Here is a 27,479-nt window from a genome sequence, read left to right on the forward strand (position 1 = left end):
TATGTAACAAACCTGCACATTGTGCACATGTACCCTAAAACCCTAAAGTATAAAAAAAAAAAAAAAAAAAAAAGTGAGATGAAGGCCAGGCACAGTGGCTCATGCCTGTAATCCCAGCACTTTGGGAGGCCAAGGCGGGCAGATCACAAGGTCAGGAGATCAAAACCATCCTGGCCAACACAGTGAAACCCCGAAACCCCATCTCTACTAAAAATACAAAAATTAGCCGGGCGTGGTGGTGGGCGCCTGTAATCCCAGCTACTCGGGAGGCTGAGGCAGGAGAATCGCTTGAACCCAGGAGTCGGAGGTTGCAGTGAGCCGAGATTGCCACTGCACTCCAGCCTGGTGACAGAACAAGACTTTCTCAAAAAAAAAAAAAAAAAAGAGTGAGATGAAAATAATTCATGGAACAGAGAGACTGAAGATACTGTAAATAAGCAGATGATAGAGAAAGCTTCTTTAGAAGACAGCAGGAGACAGATGCTAGTGTAATTGTGGGCACAGAGAAGTTTGTAGGGAATTGAAGGAGCTCTCCTTCAATACTGGTGGCCTCACTGGTATTTCCTGTGGAGTTGGATGTGTAGAAGGGGAAAGAAGGTCATGGGAAGAGTCTTGAAAGTGCTAAAGATTGAAATCATGTCTTCATATTCATGCTTTACACTTGTCTTAAGACTTACTAGTGTCAGATCCTGAGACAGGCACTAGAAAATAGCAGTAAGCCAAACGCGCATGGTCTCTGCCCTTAGCTGGGTTAGCTGGTAAACAGCTAGTATTGGAGGCATACGTGAAGCTGGAATTAAAAATGTTCTTTGGTATCACTCAGTGCTCTGGGAGATGGTTTTAGGTTGGTCCTGGATGTATGGTGGAATAACTAAGAGGCAAAAGGGTTGGGGCAAGATAAGTTGATAATTCAACAAATGTCTGCTGAGCATCTCCTGCATGCAGGCACCATGCAAGGGAGCTGTCGAAGCAGTAGATCTTGATGGGCTGAGGGATTTGAAAAACAACTCTAGGAAGAGACAGATAAATACATATGAGAAAATAATAGATTTGATCTACATGTACTATATTAACTTTATGATATGTTGATCATTATTTTCTGTGTTCCTCTTGAGAACCACTATACTATTCTATTATGATGTAATTCTTGAGCTTGAAATACATAAATTAATCTCGCAACTAGTCGGTGACTAACAGTGAACCAGTGACATTAAACATCTGGCAGTGCTTGGGACAGTTCCTTACAACGAAGAACCATCCCACCAAAAATACCAATCCTACCGCCCCACCGAAAGACTCGGAGATAGACAATAATTTGGAAATGCAGAGCTTTTGTTTAGCTTGTTAATTCAAAATGTTGATTATATGATCTGCAAACCAACAATTGTGAAGAGACCCTTTAACATCAGACTTAGTTTCTGTGTTCTCTTTTGACGAACAGGTCAGATCTTTCTGAGGTCTTTATCTTATTTAGCAGCCATTGCCTTCACCACAAATCCATTCCAAAAGAGAATATCTGTTTTCATTTTCTTTCTTTTTTTTTTTTTTTAAGATGGAGTCTTGCTTTGTCACCCAGGATGGAGTGCAGTGGCACAATCTCGGCTCACTGCAACCTCTGCCTCCCAAGTTCAAGCGATTCTCCTGCCTCAGCCTCTTGAGTAGATGGGGCTATAGGAGCCCACCACCATGCCTGGCTAATCTTTTTTTTTTTTTTTTGAGACGGAGTCTCACGCTGTTGCCCAGGCTGGAGTGCAGTGGCATGATCTCGGCTGACTGTAAGCTCCGCCTCGGGTTCACACCATTCTCCTGCCTCAGCCTCCTGAGTAGCTGGGACTACAGGCGCCCGCCACCACGCCCGGCTAATTTTTTATATTTTTAGTTTGACCATGTTGGCCAAACTGATTTCGAACTCCTGACCTCGTGATCTGCCTGCCTCAGGCCTCCCAAAGTGCTGAGATTACAGACATGAGCCACCACACCCTGCCTGTTTTTGTTTTCTTTTACAGCATTTCAGATTGTTTTACCCCTAGCCAAAAATTGAACAGTTGAATGGTACAATTACACTTAGTATTTCAACTTTCTCATTTAATAATGCAAACTTAAGATGAGTTTAATGTTTCTCAAGTTCCATAAACAGATGCTTTTATCTTATAGGGAAGACATCATTGCAGTTTTTTCTGTTTATATTAAGTCTGGTAATTATTTAAGTGCTCCACCAAAAATGATCTAGGTAACAATTTTTGTTTAAAAATTTTAACAATATAATTAAGTCCAAAAGTTAACCCAAACAAATAGAAATAACTACCATATTTATATAACATGATTGAAGTTTGCAGAATTTCTCATGATGCCAGGTAGCCTTCAGTTGTACAGAATGGCCCAGATTGTCTTTTTGTCTAAATTTTAGCCATATTTAAGGCTTCAACTTTTTAACTCAGTTTGTGGGAGTGGGAGAGTAGGATAAGTGGTAGGGAGGTACTTTTGTTGAAAAACCATATTGAACTTTAATGTGCTAACTTCCACAGATAAAAGTGGAACCAGTCGCTCTGGCCCCAAGTCCAGTTATCCCCAGATTAACTCTCCGAGTCGGTGCTGGCCAAGACAAGATGTAAGTATAAACGTTTTGAATCAAATGAAACTTAACCTTCTCTACTCTTTCCTAAGGGACTTAGAACTCCACAAGCTTCTCCCAGGTATGAACCTGTAGGGTCAAGCTTTATTTTTAGAACTCTTCGTTTTCAAGTTTGTATTGATTTCTTTCATAGAGTAAATGCTTTTTGCTTTATTTGACTTAAAGGATTTTTTTTTCTTGTTCTTTTTCTCTTTTTTAAAGACTAGCACCTGACGTTATTTCTGTATAGTCTTTAAGGTCCCAGTTATCTGAAAAATAAGAAACTCTGTACTGAATGGACTTACTGCCACATTACACCCAGGTGGATGCAATGTTACACTTTCTCAAGTACATAGTATCTGTCACCATGACAAAGAACAAAGATTCTCTTTTTGCTCAGATGGCACATGGTTTTATTCTGTACCTGTAAAACAAAGATACGCCAAAGGCTTGGAGAGACAGTATGTAATAGTCACAACTGATGACTTAGTCCACTCTTTTTTTTTTTTTTAAGAAAGCCCTAGAACTGTAAACCCCAGGTTTGCTGTTTATTTGTCTCAATTTTCATGGAATCATCATATCAACCCACTCGTCTTCACAGTTAATCTGTTGGATATTTTTTTTTATTCATTTTTTGGGGGAAACATTAAGGACTACAGTGCTCTTACCTGATCCTAATAAGATAATGAAACATTGATTTATTTTTTGTAACTCATGTTGAAAATCATTCTCCTTGTTCTAAAAGCATATTATGCATCATTTAAATAAAATACACAAGATAAAAATTCTACAACCTTATTTTTCCCATTAACCCTGAAAATGCAGTTTACATTGCAATCAAATATTGTGTTGAAAATAGGCTTACAAGGCATTCCATTTACATTCAATTTTTAGCCATAAAAGTGAGAGTAGGAGCCATGAATTTATTTAGTAGATAGAGGACAGAAAATTTGCTTTGTATTCTCAGTGGTTCATTTCATCTTAAAAGTTACATGTATTGATACTGTTTATTTAGTAGATAGAAGACAGAAAATTTGCTTTGTATTCTCAGTGGTTCATTTCATCTTAAAAGTTACATGTATTGATACTGTTGCTTCTATCAATTCCACGTGTAGTGCAAAGAAAAAGTCCAGGATGATTCTGATGAATGTGAGCAGAGAGGCAACTTGGTTTTCCAGGGGAGTGTATACCCCTCTGAAGATTTAAAGGAGAAAATCCGATGGCTTCGTTTTTCTCACCTAAATTCTCTGGATAATTTCCACATTACTCTTTTTGGTTGTGCCAGTAGAGACCTAGGAAATGCAGCAAAAATCCTGTGGATTCAGTGCTTTTGAAACCAGCTATCTGGTATACCTAGTGCCCCTATCTTACCTACAGAAGCATGAAGAATGTCCTCATCCCTTAACCAGTAGAGCTCAGAGAAGACCTAACCAAAGTAAATCTTCCATCTCCATGCAAATTCTGCATATGGGCTCATTTCTCTAAGAGGAAGATGTTGTTATCCATCATTCAACAAGTACTTTTCTCCTGCAGTTTATATTTATTCCCATTTCTCAGTAACTCACCATTACTTAATCTTGACTCCCACACAGAAGTTTGGCTTGCTCATACCCTTTAAAGGAATAAGATTTGTTAAAAGGCATTGAAAAGCCAGGTGTGCTAGGCTGTGCCTGTAGTCCCAGTTACTTCGGAGGCTGAGGCAGGAAGATCACTTGAGGCCAGGAGTTCAAGGCTACAGTGAGCTATGATCATGCCCACTGCACTCCAGCCTGGGCAACAGAGCCAGACCCTGTCTGTAAAAATAAAAAATAAAAGGCAGCCAGGTGCGGTGGCTCACGCCTGTAATCCCAACACTTTGGGAGGCCGAGGCAGACAGATCACAAGGTCAGGAGATCGAGACCATCCTGGCTAACATGGTGAAACCCCTTCTCTACTAAAAATACAAAAAATTAGCCAGGTGTGGTGGCAGGCGCCTGTAGTCCCAGCTACTTGGGAGGCTGAGGCAGCAGAATGGCATGAACCTGGGAGGCGGAGCTTGCAGTGAGCCGAGATCGTGCCACTGAACTCCAGCCTGGGCAACAGAACAGGTCTCCGTCTCAAAAAAATGAAAAAAAAAAAAAAAAAAAAAGGCATTGATAGTTATATTCAACTCACCTGCCTTTAAGTATCTTTCAGTCATTCTGTTGATTTATTCTGTTTTCCCCCTCAAATCACTTATACACCTGAGATATTGAAAGATGTGAGAAATCCTATTTGGAACAAAATGTCTAGTATCAGGGAAATCCTAATACCCAGGTATTCTAGACAAATTGCCCTTGAAAGCACATTATATATCATGTAAACTTTCAGATATGTAGGTAATGACCCCCATGTTATATGAAGGATTAATCATTTGACCAAAGGCAGATGCAAGAAAATCCTTATAACGAACAAAGAGATAAATGAAGTTAAATAGATTACATTTTAAATTAAAATAGAGCGAGAAAGAAAGAGGACTAAATCTCATAGTAATAGAATTTTATGTAAAATAAAACTTATTCAGTAAAGTGCTTTTTGTGGGGTGGGGTGGTGGGGGGTGGTGGTTCTAAATCAGGGGCCAGCAAATTATTGGCCAAACCCAGGCCACTGCCTGTTTTCTGTGAGCTGCAAGTTAAGAATGTGTTTTATATTTCTTAGTGGCTAAAAAAAATTAAAAGAAGAATGTGTTATGACAAATGAAAATATGTAACATTCAAATTTCAGTGATCCTCCGTGGTTGTAGCATGATACATGGCTTAGTCCATGCTGATAATGGGGAGGGAGGCGACAGATTCCTGTCACCGTGCCTGTGGTTACCCAGTTTGCACACACCTTGCGGGGGAATAATACTCTTTTGAAGTGAAATTAATGAGCTGACTGGGATTCAAAAAGGGGAGTTTGAATAGTCCAGGGGGGTATTTATTGCTGAAGAACAGGCAGAATCATCTTTTGAAATTAGGTAAAACAAAAAAGCTTTACAGGGTTCAAATTATACCTTCTCGTAGGAAGATCTTTAAGACAATATTTAGTTTCTGAGTCTTAAATAAAGCAGTTATGTCTTCTGCCCTTGATCCAGAAAAGTACTTTGAGCTTAGATTGTTTCCTCTGTTCACTATTATTGTTCCTTGAAGCAAGACAGGAATAACTTGTTTTTCCCTTGATTTAACATTCCTGGAAACTATATTCTAAAGGAGTCTATGGTGAGTCCAGGACCTCCTCCTGATAGTGTTAAAATTCAAGATGACTTTCCAAGGACCTCAGATTCCTTTAACAGGCCTTCCAGTAATGGGTGTCCAGAGTTCCCTGTAGTCTATATTGAAGATAAAACCAAAACCTAACCCTGAAATTACAGTTTCAACACCTAGAGACAACATATTCAAGTGAATTGCTGAAATATCTGGTCCAGCCTAGCAGAAGCCTTGCCTTGATGCTGGGATAGCAAGTAAACTTGAGCTTGCCTCAGAGCCACCGCCTGGAACTCTGTTGATGGGATCCTGAGGTCCCGCTTGGACTTGGGGCTGGGAGCAGGGTGAGTGTGACAGCCACCATGGAGGGCAGGGCAGGTGGCAAAGCAGGCACCAGGTTATTTGTCCTCCCCATCTTACTATGTATTGAGTTTGGTCATTTTGAGCAAGTGTAGGTAGAATTGGCTAACTTACAGTGTTCGTCCTTTTCCTCATTTCTGTCAAGAAAATAGGAGCAAGGTAATGTGATGGATTTAGGGACAGGGGCTGTTTGGATGGAACTGTCAAGAAAGACTTGGCAGAATAGGGCCTGCAACTCTTCTGTAAAGCTCAAATTCAGTTAAAGGAGCTTTGTGAAAAAAGGTGAAACATTGGTAAAGTATTAACAAAAAATACAAATTTGCATAAAGAGTTTGGGGTGAATATAGGGTAGAGGAATAAGCATTCTTCCCCTGAAATTTCTCAAGTGTCTCTTTTGCTGCTGTCTTCTCCCAAGGACTGAAGAGGAAGCCTCCGCCCTCTTCCATCTATTCACCTGCCCTTGCCCTCGGGCAGTGGGTCCCCCATGCCTAGGTCCATGGTGAGCAGCTCCTCCTCCTCCTGCTTTCAGAGCACTCCTGCCTTTATCAGCAAGTGCCAGAGAAGGGGTGACAGGTTGGGCCCCTCTAGACATCCCATCATGCATGGTCATGTTTTCTCTAATTAATATCTCATAATATATTGGATCAGGTGATACAGGAACCATTTGAGATGCCTTTCAGAGAACAATATTATTATCAATGGTAATTCTAAATTCCCTTTGAGAGTTCACAGTAGGTATTCTGTTTAACAAATATAACTCCTTTTTCAAAATATACAAATTATGTCAAGATATTTTTCAGGAACCACTTTACCTCTGGCATTAGTTTTCTTTCTGCTGACATTTTGATTTCTGGTGGCAAGTGGATTGATTTCTTACAATTTAGTAACTTCATCATCAGTCCTCGTCCTAACAAAAGTGCTGAGAATGTGATGCTTTCCTTTACATGTCATTTAGTTTTTTTTTGTTGCATTTCACAGAGTTTAGCTTACGCCTTGTGGGGGCTTTTTAATACTTTTAATGTCTAAATTTTTTCTGTATACAATGAAAATGAGAGCTAAAGCTTTTCTTGTTAATCTTTAAAATCAATATGTATAGACACTTGTCTTTGAGTGATCTAAACTTTTCCAATTAATGCTTTTTGACAATAGTAGTAGAGAATAATCATGGGCAGTTACAAAAATAATCATTTAAAATATTTTTAAGGAAAATGCATTTTATATTTTAAAATGTAGCCAGATTTAGCCAAATGACATTCAACAGAGTGAAACTTTCAGTGGCGTTTTAGTGAAACATTCTTTAGAGAAATAATAGTAAATGGTTTTTATCTCACTTTTTGAATTTTCCTTTCTATACGTGAAGTGCTTTTTATTCATATATAACTTTTTTTCTAGTCTAAACAAATTTAGGGGAAAATAAAGAGAGTGTATATATAGTACAGTCGGAAATAGAAATAGATCTTCTTCCCTAAGATCAAGGGAAGAAAAAAGAAGCAAATGGTTGTAGGTCAAATATGATCCTAGCAGTAAGGGCAAAAAAATACATTTTTAAAATTAATTTGTTTTTATTTATTTATCTTTGTTTTGAGACAGAGCCTCCCTCACTCTGTTGCCCAGGCCAGAGTGCAGTGGTGTGATCTCAGCTCACTGCAACCTCCACCTCCCGGGTTCACGTGATTCTCCTGCCTCCGCCTCCCGAGTAGCTAGGATTTCAGGCATGTGCCACCATGCCCGGCTAATTTTTTGTAGTTTTAGCAGAGATGGGGTTTCACTATGTTGCCCAGACTGGTCTCAAACTCCTAACCTCCGGTGATCTACCTGCCTTGACCTCCCAAAGTGCTGGGATTACAGGTGTGAGCAACCTTGCTTGACTGAAATACATTTTTTTTAAAGGAAGGTGTCTCACTTTCTCAGGAGAGAGTTTTTCAAGGCAGTAAATTTAAAAATTAACTTCTATGTGGGAGCAGATGACAAGGACAGTGTCCTCCACAGCAGTTTTTATAGGTGACCCAAAGGCATTTTTTGTTGACTTTCGCACACTTTCCAAGAGGAAAGCATGAAAGCACAGCTCAGTGCTGACAGCTCTTAAGCACCTCTTCATCTCTAGTGGAAACACTCCCATTTCCTTTTCTGGACTGTGTTAATCAAGACTCTTGGTGGCAAGTAACAGAAATCCAAATCAAACCGGCTTAGAGGGAAAAACCGCAGGGGCGGATGTGACTTCGGCGAGGCCACCGGCAGGCTTGCCGAGTATCCTAGGGCTCTGCCCACCCTCCTCTTCTCATCTGGCCTCTGCGGTGGCGGAGGTGGTCCTGGCCACTCAGGCTGATGTGATTCTTGGTGCTCACAGTCCCTGGCGAAGCCCCGCTTCCCGGGCCTCCGTTATCAGCCCCCATGAAGGACTTCGCTTCAACAGCCCCCGTGGTAGGGAGGCTGCCGTGTCAGAAGGGGAAGTGGTAGGTTCCAGAAGGAAAGGAGGGCTCACACCAGAATAAGGGGCAAGAGGCAGGCAAAGGCGATTTATATGTTTTATTGTAGTTAGGAAAAGGCTGTCAGTTTTGCATTTTTATAAAAGTGTCCTGGGGAGGCAGGGCAAAGAACCTAGTTGGTGTGCAAAAGGATACTTTAGATGTAACGTTTGGGAACATTTCAGAACGTCATCCTGTCAGACTTGGAAGGCCTTTTGCTTTTCTGTTTTTAATATTTTCCTCCTAATAAAACTGTCTGCTTTTGATTTAAAAACAACAACAACAACAACACAAAAAAAGATTAAAGAATGTTGGAGTTTTATTTTCCCCTGATTAACTTGCTATTGAAACTGAAACATTTCATAGGTATTTTGCTTACGTTAAAAGCTAAACATCATGAGCTGGACGTAGTGGCATGCACCTGTACTCCCAGCTACTTGGGAGGCTGAGGCAGGAGGATTGCTTGAGCCCTGGAACTCAAGGCCACAGTGAGCTGTCGTTGCACTGCTGCACTCCAGCCTGGGGGACAGAGTGAGACCCTGTCTCTAAAACAATAAATAAATAAATAAATTAATTAATTAATTAATTAATTTTAAAAAAGCAAAATAACAACGACAAAAAGAATTTTAAGAATGACTGTGGTGAAGTTCACAAGTGACATTTAACATTTTTAAATGACAGTATTTAAAATTTCAAATGACCTATTTTTAATGCTAGGGAAAGATGCTAACATTACCAGTGAAATTTCCTAGGCGCTGAACAACTGCAACAAAGATTGTGAGTTTGATATGTCGTTCTTGCTACCTTCCTGTACTTAGAAATTCAGCAGTCCCAAACCCATAGATCTTCATCCCTTTTCTGATTTTTCCAGAAAAGGAGTTTTTGACTTCTTTATATTACTCTCTTATTTTTACCACCTAGAATAATGACATAGTCTCTAAATTTAGTTTTTACCCCTGGCACAATACTGTTTATTCATTAACACCAAAGATGCAATATGTTTACTAGAAAAAAATAGTAAACTGTCAGAAAAACTGGCTTTAGGTTTTCAGAAATACTTTTACTGCACAGTAAAACAAGTGGAGTGATTATAATCAAAGCATTTCCATCTTACTTGTAAACAATTACAGCAGTTCTTACATAGATGCCGCATTAGAAGACTCAGGAAAATTTACTGGATTCCATTCTAATGCAATTAGAGCTAATTTTGTTCTTTAAATGAATAAAAGGTCAGCTAGTAAATCTAGCTTATCTTGAGTCCAGACTTCAATAAATTGTTTTATTTAATTTGTTGTAAAAGATCTTATCCTTAATGGGTCCAGGTCTTATTAGTTCACTTAGGTTTTAAAATATTTATGACCACCTTTTTAGATATGATTTGAGTGATAGTTGGAAACTTTCTCTCCGCAATGTTATCAAGGTCCACGATCACTAATTGAGTGAATATAGGAAAGTACTTAAGATTCATTATCTAGAAAAAGCTGATGTGGACTTCCAGAATTTAAATGTTCCTTAACCTGTGACAGGCAGAGATAATTTAGCTGTATCATGGAAACCTTTTGGATGCTATCTGATTATAATTTCTCCTAAAGATCAAACTACTCACACTTCTGGCATTTAAAAAAAAGAGTATGTTCCTGCAGATGGAAACACTTAGGCATTCTGTTATTCCCTGTTACGTTATGGGCCTATACTGTGTTCAGATACTTACATAAAGATTGCAGCTGCATGGCACAACTTCTCTTCGCTTTTCCCACACCTGCCTGCGTAGCTTCTAGAGTGGATATCCACATCACTGCAGGACTGCTGTCATTTAGAATATGCACAGTCTTAGGCCGGGCGCGGTGGCTCATGCTTGTAATCCCAGCACTTTGGGAGGCCGAGGCGGGCGGATCACGAGGTCAGGAGATCGAGACCATGGTGAAACCCCGTCTCTACTAGAAATACAAAAAATTAGCCGGGCGTGGTGGCGGGCGCCTGTAGTCCCAGCTACTCGGAGAGGCTGAGGCAGGGGAATGGCGTGAACCCGGGAGGCGGAGCTTGCAGTGAGCCGAGATTGCGCCACTGCACTCCAGCCTGGGCGACAGAGCGAGACTCCGTCTCAAAAAAAAAAAAAAAGAATATGCACAGTCTTTTTTAATGTGGTGGCCACAAGTCTCAGCACGTGGAACTGCCTCACCACATTACCCCGGCTGATTAGACTTGCCTTTTGGGTTCCAAACCTACTTGCACCCCCCACGGCTTGTCATCCAGGCTCTAGGAAAGAGTGTGTGTCTATGGTCAGCGCTCCTCAGCTGCTGCCTCCGTTCCCACCTTTCCTGCCCTGGCTGGAACTTCGTTCCTTCTCTTAGCTCCTCTCCTCTGTGTCTTCCTCTTCTTTTTTCTCATTTTTGTCTAGCCTTTCATTCTCCCATGCTAACCCTCCTCACCTTCATCAAGCCTTCCCTCTGTATGAGAAAAAGGCTATGTAACATCTGCTTTTCATGCTGCTTCTCAAAACTTATTCTTTAGTTTTACTTTCTTCCAATCGTTCACTCCTAAACCTTCTGTATTCTGGTTTCTGCCCTAGAAACTTTTCTACAGCTTCTTGTTAAGACCATTAGATGCTTCCCAATTCCCAGTTCCAGAGAACATGCAGCAGCTCTTATTGTACAAACCCCCTCTGCCCTTTGGACACTGTCCCCTAAGCCCTTTCAGAAACTTCCTGTTCCTTTGATTTTTGTGATACTACGCTAGACTCAGTCTCTTATTCTCTCTCTCTCTCTTTTTTTTTTTTTTTTTTTTGAGACAGAGTCTTACTCTGTGGCCCAGGCTGGAGTGCAGTGGTGTGATCTCGGCTCACTGCAGCCTCCACCTCCTGGGTTCAAGCGATTCTCCTGCCTTGGCCTCCCAAGTAGCTGGGACTATGGGCACCCACCCCCACACCCAGCTAATTTTTGTATTTTTAGTAGAGACAGGGTTTCGCCTTGTTGGCCAGGCTGGTCTCAAACTCCTGAGCTCAGGTGATCCACTCACCTCAGCCTCCCAGTGCTGGGATTACGGGCATGAGCCCCCATGCCCGGCTTTTCATTCTCTCTTACCATGGATTCCTTTTGTTTTTTTCTTATGGACTTATTTTTTTCCCCCTTCTTTTCTTCTTGCCCTTGGTACATTAACTCTGTTTCTTCTTCGTAAATGTTCTCATTTTCTCTTTAGGTTTGTTATGCAATGATGATTCCCATTTCTTTATTACCAGCTCATATTTCTCCCCCAAGAGACTAATCTGCCCAGTTACTAGAAAGTTCTGCCTGGGTGAACCAGAAGCACCTCAAAAATAGCATTTCCAAAATTGAACCCAGCATTATTTCCCCCAGCATGGTTCTTCTCCTTCTTTTTCGTATATGTTGATGATGAGACCAGTGTCTCCATTTTCAAGCCATTTTGGGCATTAGGGTAACTTGAATGGAGGCAAAAACCATCTAATAGAATTGGGAGATTTTCTTTATGTCATAATGTCAGACTGGATGTCCTGAAAACAAAGATAAATGTCTTCTTAGCTCCAAAAGTTTCCCAAACTGAACAAAACCAAGGAAAGAGAAAGGCCTTGTCCTAGAAGTCTCCTTTGATACTTGAACTCTCAGCATCTTGTAACTTCCGCTCAACATCTTCAAGCTTGGCTCTCTCCTCCTTGTCTAGACACAAATGATCAGGTCAGTAGCAGCCAAAGAGAGAAAGAAGTCCATATCCTTATTCACAGGGATCCATAACTCACTCCAAGCAAAGATACCTTCAGCTAAGAAACAGGGGAAAAAAGGATATGTAGCTAGGATTTTAATAAATGAAGATTACATAAGAAGGTCTGAGAAGCAAAACACTTAAAAGTCTGATCAGGACATAATAGGCTTTCAAAGAACAGATTAACTACTTCAAAATATGTAACCTAGAAAGCAGAAGTTTCCCCCACATCTCACCCTTCCCCCGAGTTCATCACTGCTGACTGTCCCGTGTGTATTTCAGCAATTTTTATAAAAACAAATTAGGGGCTGGACATGATGACTCACACCTATAATCCTAGCACTTTGGGAGGCCAAGGCGGGCAGATCACTTGAGCCCAGGAGTTCAAGACCAGCCTGGGCAACATGACAAGATCCTGTCTGTACAAAAAATAGAAAAATTAGCCAGGTATGGTGGCATGCGCCTTTAGTCCCAAGTACTCAGGAGGCTGAGGCTTCACTTGAGCCTGGGAAGTCGAGGCTACAGTGAGTCATGATCATGCCACTGCACACCAGCTTGGGCAGCAGGAGTGACAGCCTGTCTCAAAAAAAAGAACTTAGAATTATCTCGCACACACTGTTCAGCAGCTTATCCCCTCCCCTCTAATAGGTCATGAACATCTTCCCATGTCTGTATGACATGGGATTTCATTTTACTGTTGTATCATAATTTATCTTTCCAGTCCGCAATTTTTGGACATTTAAGTTGTCAAAGGTTTTGCCATAACAAATAAAGAAACAACATCCTCATATATAGATTTTTGTTTACTCAGTGTTACTAGGTCAAAGAATGTAAACATTTAAAATGTTTAGGAGATTATTATGCCAAATTATCTTCTAAAAGGCTATACCAATTAAAATTCTCACCAGCAGTACATGAGAATGAAATGACCCTATATTTAAGAAGAATTACTGAAATCCTATTGTTCTAAAATTGAACAAGACTCTGGGCAACTAGTAGTGAATTTATATGAAAAGCTGGATCCATTCTTCTCCTTCGTGGGCCTGTGAGTTCATTTTATAGAAATCCTTCTTTGGGGGAAGCTATTGGTTGAAGAATAGTTAACATCTTTATTCAGGCTATTCCCAGATCTCTTCTGAAATCTGTAGGTCCTTGGTGCTGGCTGCATCTCAGGTGAGTTTTTCTTCATTAAATGCACTACTCATGTAAACATAATACTACAGAGAATTGCCTTCTCTGTGATAGTGTTTGTGCTTTGGAGTACGTGTATGAAATTCATCTGTGAAGGAACCTGGGAAATATGAATTTACTCATAATATTTATAAGTAACTTATGTTTGTAAGTAATGTTTATAAGTAACCAATTTTTAAAAACAGTTTTTAAGGCCAGTATATTTGATGTTGTTACTGCTGTTAAATCAAGGTTATCAGGGCTGGGTAGGGTAGCTCATGCCTATAATCCCAGCACTGTGGGAGGATTGCTTGAGGCCAGGAGTTTGAGACTGATCTGGACAACATAGCGAGATCGTGTCTCTACAAAATATTAAAAAGATATCCGGGGCTGGGCACGGTGGCTTACGCTTATAATCCCAGCACTTTGGGAGGCCAAGGCAAACAAATGAGTTGAGGTCAGGAGTTTGAGACCAGCCTGGCCAACATGGTGAAACCCCGTCTCTACTAAAAATACAAAAATTACACCTGTAATCCCAGCTACTCAGGAGGTTGAGGCAGGAGAATCACTTGAACCCAGGAGGTAGAGGTTGCAGTGAGCCAAGATCATGCCACTACACTTCAGATTCAGACCTGGGCAACAGGGTGAGACACTGTCTCAAAAAAAAAAAAAAAAAAAAAAAAAAGAAGCAGCAGCAGCCAGATGTAATGGTGTGCACCTGTAGTCCCAGCCATTTGGAAAGCTAAGGCAGGAGGACCACTTGAGCCCAGGAGTTTGAGGCTACAGTGAGCTGTGACCACCACTGCACTCCAGCCTGAACAATAGAGTGAGACTCTGTGTCTCAGAAAAAAAAAAAAAAAAATCAAGATTATCAAGTAGGTATTTTCTTTGTTTTTTATTTTGTTTATTTATTTTTTTATAGTACCCCTCTGTTTTGGAAATAAGTATCTATTACAGATCCCTGTGTCAAATGGTACCTTGTTTGTACTTTGCACTTAAAAGTTTATTTTTGTATAAATATCACAGTAAAAATTTTTTCTGTAAAAAGTCCTATTTGTTCCCTGTTTTTTAGTCATTGTATAGATTCTTTCCTGGTGCTTTATAAAATATGTTTTATCAGACTTAGCTTTGGCCCAAGTGGTGGCAGGGCTGGTCTATTGTGAATTCAAGCATGTGATCTACGAAGATTTCAACCTAGAGGAAATGAGCCCGGAAGTCCCAGAGCAAGCTCTCAGTGGGCCAGCTGAGATCACATGACCAGCCTCAAACAATCGCTGTGCCCTTGGAGACACGGTGGCTCTGATTGGCCTGGCTCATATGTGTTGCTTGGAACTAGAGGTAGGATAAAGCCCACTCAGACCACATGGACAGAAAGAAGGAAGAGAGAGAGGGCTGAAGGCAGGGGCAGGGCAAATGGATGCTGTGTAGAGACAGGCGCCCTGAGCCTAGACCTCTGGTATGCTGAATGCTAGAAGCCATTTGGTTTATTTATATATATTTCATGGTGCTGAGAAACATCTATTTGCATTATTCATTTGTGAATCATTCCTTCCATAAATTGTGTTGCTGTTTTAAATTTCCTATGAAATATGTTTTTAAGTGTCATGAGATTGCATAGTCAAATGTAATATTGTTTTCCCACATGGTGCTGTATACATCATAGATTCTAAATTAAAACTTTTGATAGAAATTACAAAATTTGTGTTACCTTACTGTATGGGCATATTTAAAAGCTAACATCCTAGTTTCTGGAGATTCTGATCTACCAATATTTCCCATGCTAAATCATAAGCTTCAGCATTTCTTTAACAATATCTCGGCATTTGGTATAAAACCCTTTGACTCCAGATGCAGAGAATGTTAGTTAGGTAAAAATGAGATGGTGACTGGTACTGGTCGATTGTCCAAAGTTTGGAGCATAATGTTCCTGGTATATGTATGTCAACTCTGTCTGTGGTATCATATACTTACCTGGTTTTATTTTTATAACTGTGTACGTCCATCTTGAGTATAATATTTTTCTAAAGTTTATTATAATTAGAAGATCTTTAAAGTTCCCTTTAAAATTATATTTTTTCCAACAGACCCAGTTAAAATTAACTGTATATATTTTTAAGGGATTGTTTTAGTTTCTAGTTTAGATTAACTATTAGAGCACTTCTGGCTAATGTTCGATATTAGCCTGGTTTTGAATATATCTCTAATGTGTGTTATAACCCAACTGAGAAATGCTGCTTGATCTGTATATGAATATGTGAGTTCTGCTAAAACACTGAGGAACCTTGAGAGTCGCTAATGCCATTAGGGTTATTTGTTCTGAACGGAATGAACAGAATGAGTAAATCACAATTGTGAGTGGTAAATGGCCGTGTTCTAGTTTTTTTTCTCATCAAACCATTCAAAGCCAAGTGAGCAAGGCCGAATGGCTGGCTACCTTTTTATTGTTTTTGTCATTTTGTTTATTTGGCTTATAATTTAATACAAGGAAATTTGTATCTGCTTTATATGGAGGCTGCCTTCAAAGTATGTGGTCAGGGTAAATTTTGAATGACTGCTACATCTTTTTTCTCACCTTGCTAGCATGAACTGTTTTTCTGTATGCATGCATACATCTGTAAATCAGTATATGTGCTCTACTGTTATTATATAGTTTTAAAGAAAATACATTAAAAGAAGAAAAATGGCTCTTAAATAGGAAATGCATTTTAGATTGTCTGGCATTTGGCTGTTCTGCTTATTTGTGCTCCCTTTACTTCTAAATTAAAACAATTCAGAGATTCCCCATCAGTTCAAAGGTCTCTGCAGGGCCTGTATTGTTGACATGGGTGGGAGTGGAGTGAAGAGGAAGAGGAGCACAGGAGGTGTGTTAGAGAGTCCTGCTGGGAGCCCTTATCCCACGGACCTCCTCACAGAAGACACCAGGCTGACTCACTGCCCTGCCAGCTTGTCGTGTCCCTGCAGCTGAGGCTGGAAACTTCTCTAGCCCTTCTCCATGGTCCTAGATGTTAGAGGCAGAACCTGGAGGAGACAGAGGGCTAGGACCTAAAGCAGCTCTCAGATGCCTTCAACCCTTTTAAGACCTTCAAGGTTAGGAGCTGCAGTGACCTTTTCTTTTCTTTTTTTTCTCTTTTATAATGATCTTTAATGTGAATCTGAAGTCAGTGGAATAATTTCAGTTGTCTCTTCTTGCCTCAGAGAAAATTTTGGAAACTTTCTTATATACATACATACATACATACATATATATGTATATATACACACACATATATACATACATACACACTTGTATGCAGGTATATATAATAAGTGTGTGTGTGTGGTTTTGCTTCAAACTCCCTTGGACACCTTTTTTTAAAATTAATCTTTATAAAAATTATTTAAATTCTAAAGCAACTCAAATGATTATTCATTAAATAATTATTAATGTTTTTGTAACTAATTTATTTCTTTGCAGTATGGAAAAACACATTATTTTATTTCATCTTATATTTTACAGTTACTATTGCACCATTGTTTTTTTTCCCAAATTGTTAAAATCCTCTTCATTCTCATTTTGGAAGATCATTTGTTTATTAACAGAGATATAATATTAAACAGGCAATCTCAGAGGAGAATGACAGCACAAAGGTCAGGAGTGTGATGTAGATTTATACACATACACACATGCATACATAAATATATATAGTCACTTCTTAGCCCACACAGATGAATATATGTATATGTATGTGTGTGTCTATATCACATGCTCTAAATAAATATATATTCACTATATTTTTTCCATCCTATTTACAAAGTACAAGAAGAATTCATATAAAGCATGGTGATTTTGGTGAAGACCTAGCAGCTTTTTTGATTTTAATATATTTTGAAGTGGTAATGTTGGATTTTCCAAGCTGACTTCAGTAATGACTGAATTTTATAACTCTCCAATGAGATACAAATCTTAATCACAATCTTGTTCATTTTTCAAGTTCACTGCATATCATCTTATTACCTTTAATGTTTTCAGATAACTTGGGATGTCATTTGATCCTAAAAATAAAAAGTAAAGGTGTATCTTTTATGGCTAACTTACAAATTCATTTTCATGTGAAAGCATCTTTTACTAAATAATTACCCATCCTCCTCTATAGACTGTAGGCTCAGGGACTACAGAAAGTAAAGTTTCATCCATGTTGAATGTTCAGTTTCATTTGGCTTTGCTTTTTCTTAGTAAAAGCACCCTCTTGTTTGCTGCAGAGCAGCAAAAGCCTTTCTGAAATCACAAAATCTTTTAGAAGTTCTGACTCCAGAGAATTTGGTTTTGAAAAGAACCCTCAAAGTACCCCAGACAACACTCTCTGGGTTTACATTTTTGAAAAGTTGATGTGCATTTAACACATACTGATTTTGATTATATACATAATGTAACCATGTCAAAGGTACTAGACTTGAAAATAGTGAATTTGGATCAGATGTTAATTCTCTCAGGAGCATAAGTAAATATCACAGTAGACGGTAGGAAGTGTTAAAGCCTGGAAGAGATACATCTAAAATTACAAAGAAGTTCAAGGTGATTACTCCCAACTAGGAAAGGCTAAAGAGGTTTGGGGAAAGTAGAATTTGAGTAGAGCCCTTTAGGGTGAGTAAAATTTAGAAATGGAGAAATGTGAAGAAAAAAAATAAAAGCAAAGATGTATGGAGTGAAATAATGAATGCACATTTTCCCCTAAGAAATTTCCATAGTATTCTATTGACCTAGTAATTCATATGTGCCCTAGTTTTATGATTAATGATCTGAAATCATTCTGGATTGAATGCATATTACCAACTTTTTAAAAAGCTTTTATTAATATTTTCAAACATAAAAGAGTAAAATGATACACTTTCATCTGCTGGCAACTTGGATAGATTTAACAGTTACCAAAATGTTGCCATACTTGATTCTTTTCTTTTTATTCCTAACACATTTCCAAACAAATTCAAAACTTAATATCATTTCGCCTCTATATTCTTCAGTATACAACTCTAAGAATATGGTTATTTTCTCATATAATCACAATGCTATTATCATACATAAAATATACAGACATTTTCCTTATTACCATCTAATACCTGGTCCATATTCAGATATCTTTATTTGTCTCAAAAATATCTTCAACAGTTTAGCCAGGATCCAAACCAGACTTATATCTCATAAGGACTTGTAATCTAGACCTGTTATTTCTAATCTACACTCCTACGCCCCTCCTCCTTTTTTTCAGGGGAAGGGGATGAGTTCTTACTCTGTCGCCCAGGCTGGAATGCAGTGGTACGATCATAACTCACTGCAGCCTTGAACTTCTGGGCTCAAGCCATCCTCCCACCTCAGCCTCCCAAGTAGCTGCAACTACAGGCACACACCACCACACCCAGCTAATTTTTTTATTTTTTGTAGAGATGGGGGTCTTGCTATGTTGCCCAGGATGATCTCAAACTCCTGGGCTCAAGCAATCCTTCTGCCTCAGCCTCCCGAAGTGCTGAGATTATAGGCATGAGCCACTATGCCCAGCCCCTTCCTTTTTGCCATGCAATTGATTTGTTGAAGAAACCAGATCTTTTGTTCAGCAGAATATCTCACTTTCTGGATTTGTCTGTTTACTTCCTTGTAGTGTCATTTAAATTATTGTTCTATCCCTGTAACTGGCATTTAGTCCTAAATACTTGATTAGATTTAACTTCAATCTTTTTTTCTTAAAGGGTACTTTGCTGCTATATACGTCTTATTACTTCAGATCAGTAGGCATGGAATGTCTGATTGTCACATTCTTAGTGATACTGAATGATTTCATTGGGAAATTATTTTTTAATCTAGTCATTCTTTCCACGTGTATTAGCTGAAAGTCATCCCTAAAGGTGAACTTCAGCTACCCTGAAATATACTTCATACAGGAGAGGCAGGATAAATACACGATCTTTTTTTTTTCTTTTTTTCTTTTTTTTTTTACTTGCCAGTCTTCAGTGAAAAGAGTTGATGGAGTTGATATAGTTCTCTCCAGTGATGAGCACAGGGTTTTGGAAAGGGAAAAGGGTTCTCTCTCTCTTTGTCTCTTTTTCTCCCCCATCCCTCCCACTCTCTCTTTTTCTGTCTCCCCCCACCCCTCCTTCTCTCTCCCACTTCCCCTCTTCCTTTGTCCCCCTTCTTCTTTCTCTTTCTCTTTTGTTTTCATGTTCATATTGTACCATCTTGACCAACGTGAATTCCTTCATGTTGCCTACTGGGTTTCAACACAACCCCATTTGTGTTTGATAGCTTTCTTGCTTTCTTACTTTCTGGTAAAAAACGTTCCAGGTTTATCTTGCATATTTCCTGTATATTCTTGTATATTTCCACAGATCTAGAATTAGCAATTTCTCCAAGGAACATTGGTTCCTTCTGATGATGAATGGTGTTTAGGAATCATAATCTGTCACTAGAGATGCCCATTGCTACTGGGATGTCATTATTCTAGGCCTTTACAAGGGCCAGAAATAGGAAATAGATGGGTTTGAAAAGAAAAGAAAAAAACTATGAGTTTATACTGTTTCCATTTCAGATTTAACATTACTGTTACGTATTTATTTATTGTTATTTAAAAAATAGAGATGAGGTCTCGCTATGTTGCCCAGGCTGGTCTCAAACTCCTGGGCTCAAGTGATTCTCCCACCTCAGCCTCCCAAAGTGCTGGGATTACAGACATGAGCCACCAGGCCCAGCTGCATCTTTTCTTTCACTTTAGAAATCCTGAGTCTTGGCCAGGAGCGGTGGCTCATGCCTGTAATCCCAGCACTTTGGGAGGCCGAGGCAGGCAGATCACAAGGTCAGGAGATCAAGACCAACATGGTATTTACCAGCATGGTGAAACCCTGTCTCTACTAAAAATACAAAAAAAAAAAAAAAAAAAAAAAAAAAAAAGCTGGGTATGGTGGCGCATGCCTGTAATCCCAGCTCCTCGGGAGGCTGAGGCATGAGAATTGCTTGAACCCAGGAGGTGGAGGTTGCAGTGATCTGAGATTGCACCACTACACTCCAGGCGACAAAGCAAGACTCCGTCTCAAAAAAAAAAAAAAAAAAAGAAAAGAAAAAAGAAATCCTGAGTCTTAAGAGCATTATTATAATTATTTGAGTTATTCAACAAGAATTATATAAAATAGCCTAAAAGTAATAGTACCACTATCACTACTACTACCAAGATTATTAAATGAAGTTAAAGACTAAGGTTTTTTTCAGCATTTGCTGTTAAAATACATTTCACTATGGATATGCTTACAAAATGCTGTCCTAGAGTCACTAGTAATTATTTTTGTTTCCGCATGGTTATGTCATCAGCTTGATATACATTGAGGTTCATTCATTTCATCTAGTTTTGATTCATAAGGAATTTTTCTAAAACTTAACTTTCTGAATATGTGGACCATTTACCTAACTCCAAAGTGGAAGCTGTATAACAAAATATATTCAGAGAAGTCTTGCTTTCATGCCTTTTTCCCTATGCCCTTTACACTCCTTATTCTATAGGTTGCCATTTTGGTTTCTTTTTTATTATTATCTTTCTAGTGTATCTCATTGCAAATATGAGGAAATGTGGATTATATATTGCTTACCTGAATATTAATGCCCTTTTAGAGATTTTACGATTCAGAACATTTGACAATAGAAGTGTAATCACTTAAGCATCTCCCTTGGAAATGGAGATTCTATAATGGCTGTATTTTCCTCTAATTACTTCATGCAATCTGTTTCATTTTTCACGTAGGTCATGCCTGCATTAAAAGATAAAATGTTTGCTATTTGATATGTACTTGGGTTATGACAAGATAAAATAACCATTTTATGAGATGACGTAAATATTCAAGAGGCAGGCCACGAGCTTCAGGAATTAAATCCATTTATAGTTGTGTTATAATTATATGAAAGCTAAAATTTGAGCTGTGAGGATCAAGAAGAATAAGGAATAATGATTGACTTGAAGAATCAACATAAAACTGATTCTCATAATTGTCTTTGGGTATTTGGTATTTTTTGATCCAATCTGAAATATGGAAATGACTGTGTTACAGTTTGGCATCTTAAGGACTGGTACTCTAAATATAATTTCTTCCAACTTCTGAATATTCATTTACATACCTAAGTTAGAAAAATCGAACACCTGTTGCGTTAGTTTTCTATTTCCACATAATAATTGACCCTGAAACTTAGTGATTGGAAGCAATAAACATCAGTTGCTTCCTAGTTTCTTGTGGTTGGGGATTTGGGTGGTTCTGGCTCAGGTCTGTCTTCAAGCTGGTGACTGGGACCACAGGCATCCAGAGGCTTCTGTGAGAGTAAAGAAGCCACTTCAAGCTCATGCACAGCTGTCAGCAGGAGGCCCCAGGGACCTCTTCATAAGGCAGCTTCAGCATCCTCCCCACAGAGTAGCTGGCTGTCCCCATAGAGTAGCTGGCTGTCCCCATAGAAGCCACAGCCTGTTTTATGACCTAGCCTTGGAGGTGACATGTGGTTATTTTCACCATATGCTGCCAGCCATCCAGCTCAGCCTGTCCGGTCTGTGAGGGAACTGTGCCAGTGTGTGAATGCCAGGAGGCCAACCACCACACTTGGGCTTAATATTTCTGGGGCTTTTCATAAAAACCAGAAAGCAAAAATATGAAGATTATGTGTATGTGTGTATCACTGATCCAGATATGAGGTTTTATAGTAATATGATTGTGAAATTTCAATGGTCTTTTTTTTTGTATTTGTTGTGAGGAGGGGTTTTTTTGTGTTATCTGTATTCTTTTTTTGAGACAGGGTCTCACTCTGGGATTTTTTTGAGACAGGGTCTCAGCCAGACTGGAGTACAATAGTGCAATCTCAGCTCACTGCAACCTCCACCTCCTGGGCTCAAGCGATCCTCCCTTCTCAGTCTCCTAAGTAGCTGGGACTATAGGCAGGCACCACCACATTCTGCTAATTTTTTTTTTTTTTTTTTTTTGTACTTCTGTAGAGACGAGGTTTCCCTATGTTGCCCAGGCTGGTGTCAAACTCCTGAGCTCACACAATCTGCTTGCCTCAGCCTCCCAAAGTGCTGGGATTATAAGCATGAGCCACTGGGCCCAGCCGAGGAGGGGGTTAGTTTAAAATACAACATGGGAATCTGTTTCTCAAGGTGGTTGGTATTTCTGAAATTGATCAAAAACTGAAATCTGAAGAAGAAAAGTAAGTTTTGGTGTAAACAGTATGTTTTTTCATCGACGTGATTTTCCTCCCAAATGTTGAACTTCCTGTTCAAAAGTTTCTGTAAAATTCATGGAAGTGGTTGCAATAGTTTTTACCTGTGGCATCATTTTGTTACCATTTAATAATGGCCATTCACTTTTAGAAGTAAATAAGTAAGCCATTGTAAGGGAACTTAGGAACTTTGTGTGCAGTTTAGTAGCCAGCTATTCAGACTTTGATAATTTGGATTACTGGTTTCATCGTGTTTGCACACAATAGCTGAATAATGAGGATCATTAAATTTCTTGTGCAGACATATCCAACTTGTGTTTGCTGCTAACCCTGGAGGCTCTGTGCAGCTGGGGAGGTGAGGACGGGCTCTTTATTGACTTGACAAGCTGTGAGTTTGCATTACAGGCCAAGCAGCTCATGACCCGTTCTATTTATGTCACTGGTTTGTGGTGGGGAAACAGGTAAAGAAATCCTGCTGAAAATCCCTCCTTCTGCACGTTTTTATGAATAACGCCAGTGTTTATAGCAGTGAGGGCACTGTGATCAAATCCTCCAAAAGCTGTAATGCTAGCAGCATGGAGCCATTGTGGGACCAGCTGTGGGCAGTATTGGTTTCTCTGTGAGACATTGCTTATTCAGCAGAAAGCTCTGGACGAGAACTTACTATGCAATTAAACAGGAGAGAAAAAGTGATGCTTCAGGGAGAGAAATATAGAGAAGCAAAGCACCGTCTAGAAGTATGAAACAAATGATGGTTGGCAATAAAGGCCAGTAGGAATTCAAAATTATTTTTACAATGATCAATTTAGGTTAAGTGATGATAGTTTATCTCACAAGTGATGAAAAATTATATCATGTTATACTGTTAAATATTTTTCTGTTTTTAAAATTAAAGAAATAATAAAAGGATTGTTTTTAAAACTTTTTGGTCATCACAAAAATAACCTTAGCTTAAGTCAAACTTTCAAAGTCAAACTTTCAAACTCTGGTGAATTTTCTCTTGAATTTCAAAAGAGTTGGGAAAAATGGGTTACTTTAGTGCCTATATACCAGTCCAACCCCTTTAAAACAAAAAGTTAGGATAAAAGTTTGTCTTGTCAACACTGAGTAGCCACTTTAATGTTTTTTCTTTTACTACTCAGAAAATTTGAGTGAGAACTATATATATATATTTTTTAATTTAAAAGGGGTAATGTAATTGAACTGGGAATGTTAGGCATTTTTGAAGGATTGTCTTGTTATTACAAAGTTATTTTTAGCAAAATGTCATTTCTCTAAATTGAAAAAAATGAGAACATATGCACAAGCAGACATTTCTGAGAGTTTAACTATTAACCATAAAATCGGTCAACAATCTGTTTCTATTGGCCACACTGCTAATTTTAAGCCATTCTAATGGGCACCGTTATCAGGCCTTACAGGTAAGGGAGAAATCTAGGAAATGTAGGGAGAGGCAGGGCATGGTGGTTCATGCCTGTAATCCCAGCACTTTGGGAGGCCAAATCACCTGAAGTCAGGAGTTCAAGACCAGCCTGGCCAACATGGTGAAACCCTGTCTGTACTAAAAGTACAAAAATTAGCCAGGTGTGGTGGTGCGTGCCCTCAATCCCAGGTACTCAGGAGGCTGAGGCAGGAGAATTTCTTGAACCCAGGAGGCGGAGGTTACAGTGAACTAGGATCGTGCCACTGTACTCCAGCCTGGGCAACAGAGTGAGACTCCATCTCAAAAAAAAAAAAAAGAAGAAGAAGAAAAAGAAATGTAGGGAGAAAATTAAAGCGCACTGGAAAAGAGTCAGGTAAGGCAAATAATATTCATTATGTGTTTGGTATAGCTGAAAACAATGTAAAACCATTTCCAGATAACAGAACAAAGCCTTCATGATCTGATTGTACCTGGTGTTGGGAATGACTAGGTGGCTAGGGAACTGGAATCTGTGTTGGCAAACAGAAATCTCAGTGGTCCTGTGAGTCATTAAGCAGATGGAAGGAAGGTAGGCAGGGAGGAAAGAACAGAGGAAATGGGCTTGTATTTTAAAATATTTTAAACAGGCAAAAATAATTCTTTTACAGAAGCTTTCTCACTGCAGTAGTAGGTATTCTATTTAAAGCTGATTAATATTTCTTGAGCTGCTGTGTTTAATACTGCAAGTAATCCAAAGACAAGATACAAATCTTACTCTTAGGAAATTGACTGCCTAATGTGGATGATAGAGACAGATCTGCACACAACTAGGACACAAAGCAACTATGGGCAATGTATTTCTTTGAAAAGGCAAGACACAAAACTGCATACCAACCTTAATATCTAAAGGCTGTTAAAAAAAAAAAAAAAAGAAAGAAATTTTTGTTGTTTTTTGAAATGGAGTCTTGCTTTGTTGCCCAGGCTGGAGTGCAAAGGTGTGATCTCAGCTCACTGCACCTCCACCTCTCAGGTTCAAGCGATTTTCCTGCCCCAGCATCTCAAGTAGCTGGGATTACAAGCAGGTACCACCATGCCCGGCTAATTTTTGTATTGTTAGGAGAACTGGGGTTTCACCATGTTGGCCAGGCTGCTCTCAAACTCCTGACCTCAGGCAATCCTCCTACCTCAGCCTGCCAACGTTCTGGGATTACAGGCGTGAGCCACCGCGCCCAGCCCAAATGTATTACTTTATGTACAAAAATACCATCTTTGTAGGAGGTTTTCTCTTCCCCCTCCTTTGACCCTGTCCTTGTTGGTCTGCTATGGACGATGCACTCAACTTAGACGTACTCAATTGTGCAGCTCCTCGATCTCGCTCAGAGCTTTGAATTTCACAAATTCATAGTAGGACTAGACTGTGGTCAACATTTGTCTGGAAGGCTTTTTAACCAAGCTATCATTTTTTCCCCAGTAAATTCGTAAAGTATAACATACACACAGAAAAGTGAATTAATTTTAAGTGTATAACTCAAGCCATCCTTTAAAGATTCCTAGCAGCAGTTTAGATGTATACATTGTAACAAGCGTTTTCATCTTTTTTGTTGTTTTGCTTTGTTTTTTATTTTTTGTTTTTTGAGACGGAGTCTCACTTTGTCACCCAGGCTGGAGTGCAGTGGCACTATCTCAGCTCACTCCTGGGTTCAAGCAATTCTCTAGCCTCAGCCTCCCGAGTAGCTAGGATTATAGGCGTGCACCACCACGCCCAGCTAATTTTTGTATTTTTAGTTTTTAGTAGAGACGGGGTTTCACTACATTGGCCAGGCTGGTCTTGAACTCCCAACCTTGGTGATCCGCCTGCCTCGGCCTCCCAAAGTGCTGGGATTACAAGTGTGAGCCACTGCACCTGGCCTTTTTCATTTTTTTTATACAAGTTATGTTTGTTAATTATGGATAAATCAAAAGGAGAAAAAAGGCATCCACCCAGCACAGTGGCTTAATGCCTGCAATCTCAACACTTTAGGAGGCTGAGATGGGGGGATCACTTGAGTCCAGGAGTTCCAGACCAGCCTGGGCAACACGGCAAAATGCCGTCTCTACACACAAAAAAATATGTATACAAAAAATTAGTCTGGCATGGTGTCACGCACCTGTAGTCTCAGCTACTCTGGAGGCTGAGGTGGGAGGATCAAATAAGCCTGGGAGGCAGAGGTTGCAGTGAGCCAAGATCGTACCACCACACTTTAGCCTGGGCAGCAGAGTGAGACCCTGTCTCAAATAAATAAATAAACAAACAAACATACATCTATAATTTTCATGTAGAGGCAATTGCTGGACATTTTAGTATACTTTCAAACTTTTTTTCTAAGTATACACTCGTTCCTTCTTGTCTGATTTTTTTATTTTCTTAGAAAAATTCCATCTTACACCTACCTTTTTCTTGGATGAACGTATCATTTGTGTGTGTGCACACATGTGTATCACCGCTTCAAATAACAACATGGTGTTTTGTTCATCATCTATGTAACCGATCTCCTATTCTAGGGTATTTTAAATTGCAGTTATTCTAGTTTTTACTTTTTTATTTTTATTTTTTGCAGCCATAGACAGTGCTACAAATAATATTCTTTACCCCATACCTTTACACAGCTGTCTAATATTGCCTCAGCATACATTTCTAGAAGCGGAATTGCTGGTAAAGAGCTTGCACATTTTTAAGGTTTCTATAATCATTCCGAATTCTGCACCAACCATCTCTCCCTTTCCCCTATCCTGACAGTACCAGGTGTTGTCAATCTTTTTCATATTTACCAAAGAAGCATTGTATTGTCATGTTTATATTTTTGCTTACTATGAAAATAGAACATTTTTTCTTGTCTATTGGCTGGTTTTGGTTTTTTTATTCTGTGTTTTACTTGCTGTTTCCTTTGCTCATGTTTGAATAAGAACATTAATTCTTTTTTATTCAAAACAACTCTTTATGTAAGAAGGAGTGAATGCTTTATTGTTGCAAGTAGTTTGCTTCATTTTGTCTTTTGCCTTTTAACTTTGCTGAGGTTATTTTATGCCATATAAAATTGTTGTGCAGTCAAATCAGCATTTCCCTTTATGGTTTCAACTTTTGGTGAGATACCAGAAATTGTGTCCTACCCCAAGACTAAAAACATCTATATTTACTTACTTTTTTGGGAATTTTTATGGTTTTGTTTTCTTTTACCTAATTTTTAAGACGTTTAGAATTTATGGTTTGTGATACAGCTCCAATTTTGAGGGTTTTTTTTTAATTAACTATACCATCCAACAAGTCATAATTGAGCTAATTCTCAATTGCACATGCGTAATTATTGCA

General features: G+C 39.1%; 1 protein-coding gene across 2 annotated transcripts in view; it reads left to right on the forward strand.

The window, feature by feature from the left end:
• The window catches only part of TAF3 (TATA-box binding protein associated factor 3), a 207,252-nt gene that overhangs the window by 165,039 nt on the left and 14,734 nt on the right, over nucleotides 1–27,479 (forward strand). For both annotated transcript variants that reach the window (XM_032152317.2, XM_032152404.2), the window contains exon 4: nucleotides 2,526–2,608. In XM_032152317.2, coding sequence (XP_032008208.1) covers nucleotides 2,526–2,608 — 83 coding nt within the window. The remainder of the gene's footprint in view (nucleotides 1–2,525; nucleotides 2,609–27,479) is intronic.

The sequence above is a fragment of the Hylobates moloch genome, unplaced genomic scaffold, assembly GCF_009828535.3.
Source record: "Hylobates moloch isolate HMO894 unplaced genomic scaffold, HMol_V3 SCAFFOLD_2, whole genome shotgun sequence".
In the NCBI taxonomy this organism is placed as follows: Eukaryota; Metazoa; Chordata; class Mammalia; order Primates; family Hylobatidae; genus Hylobates; species Hylobates moloch.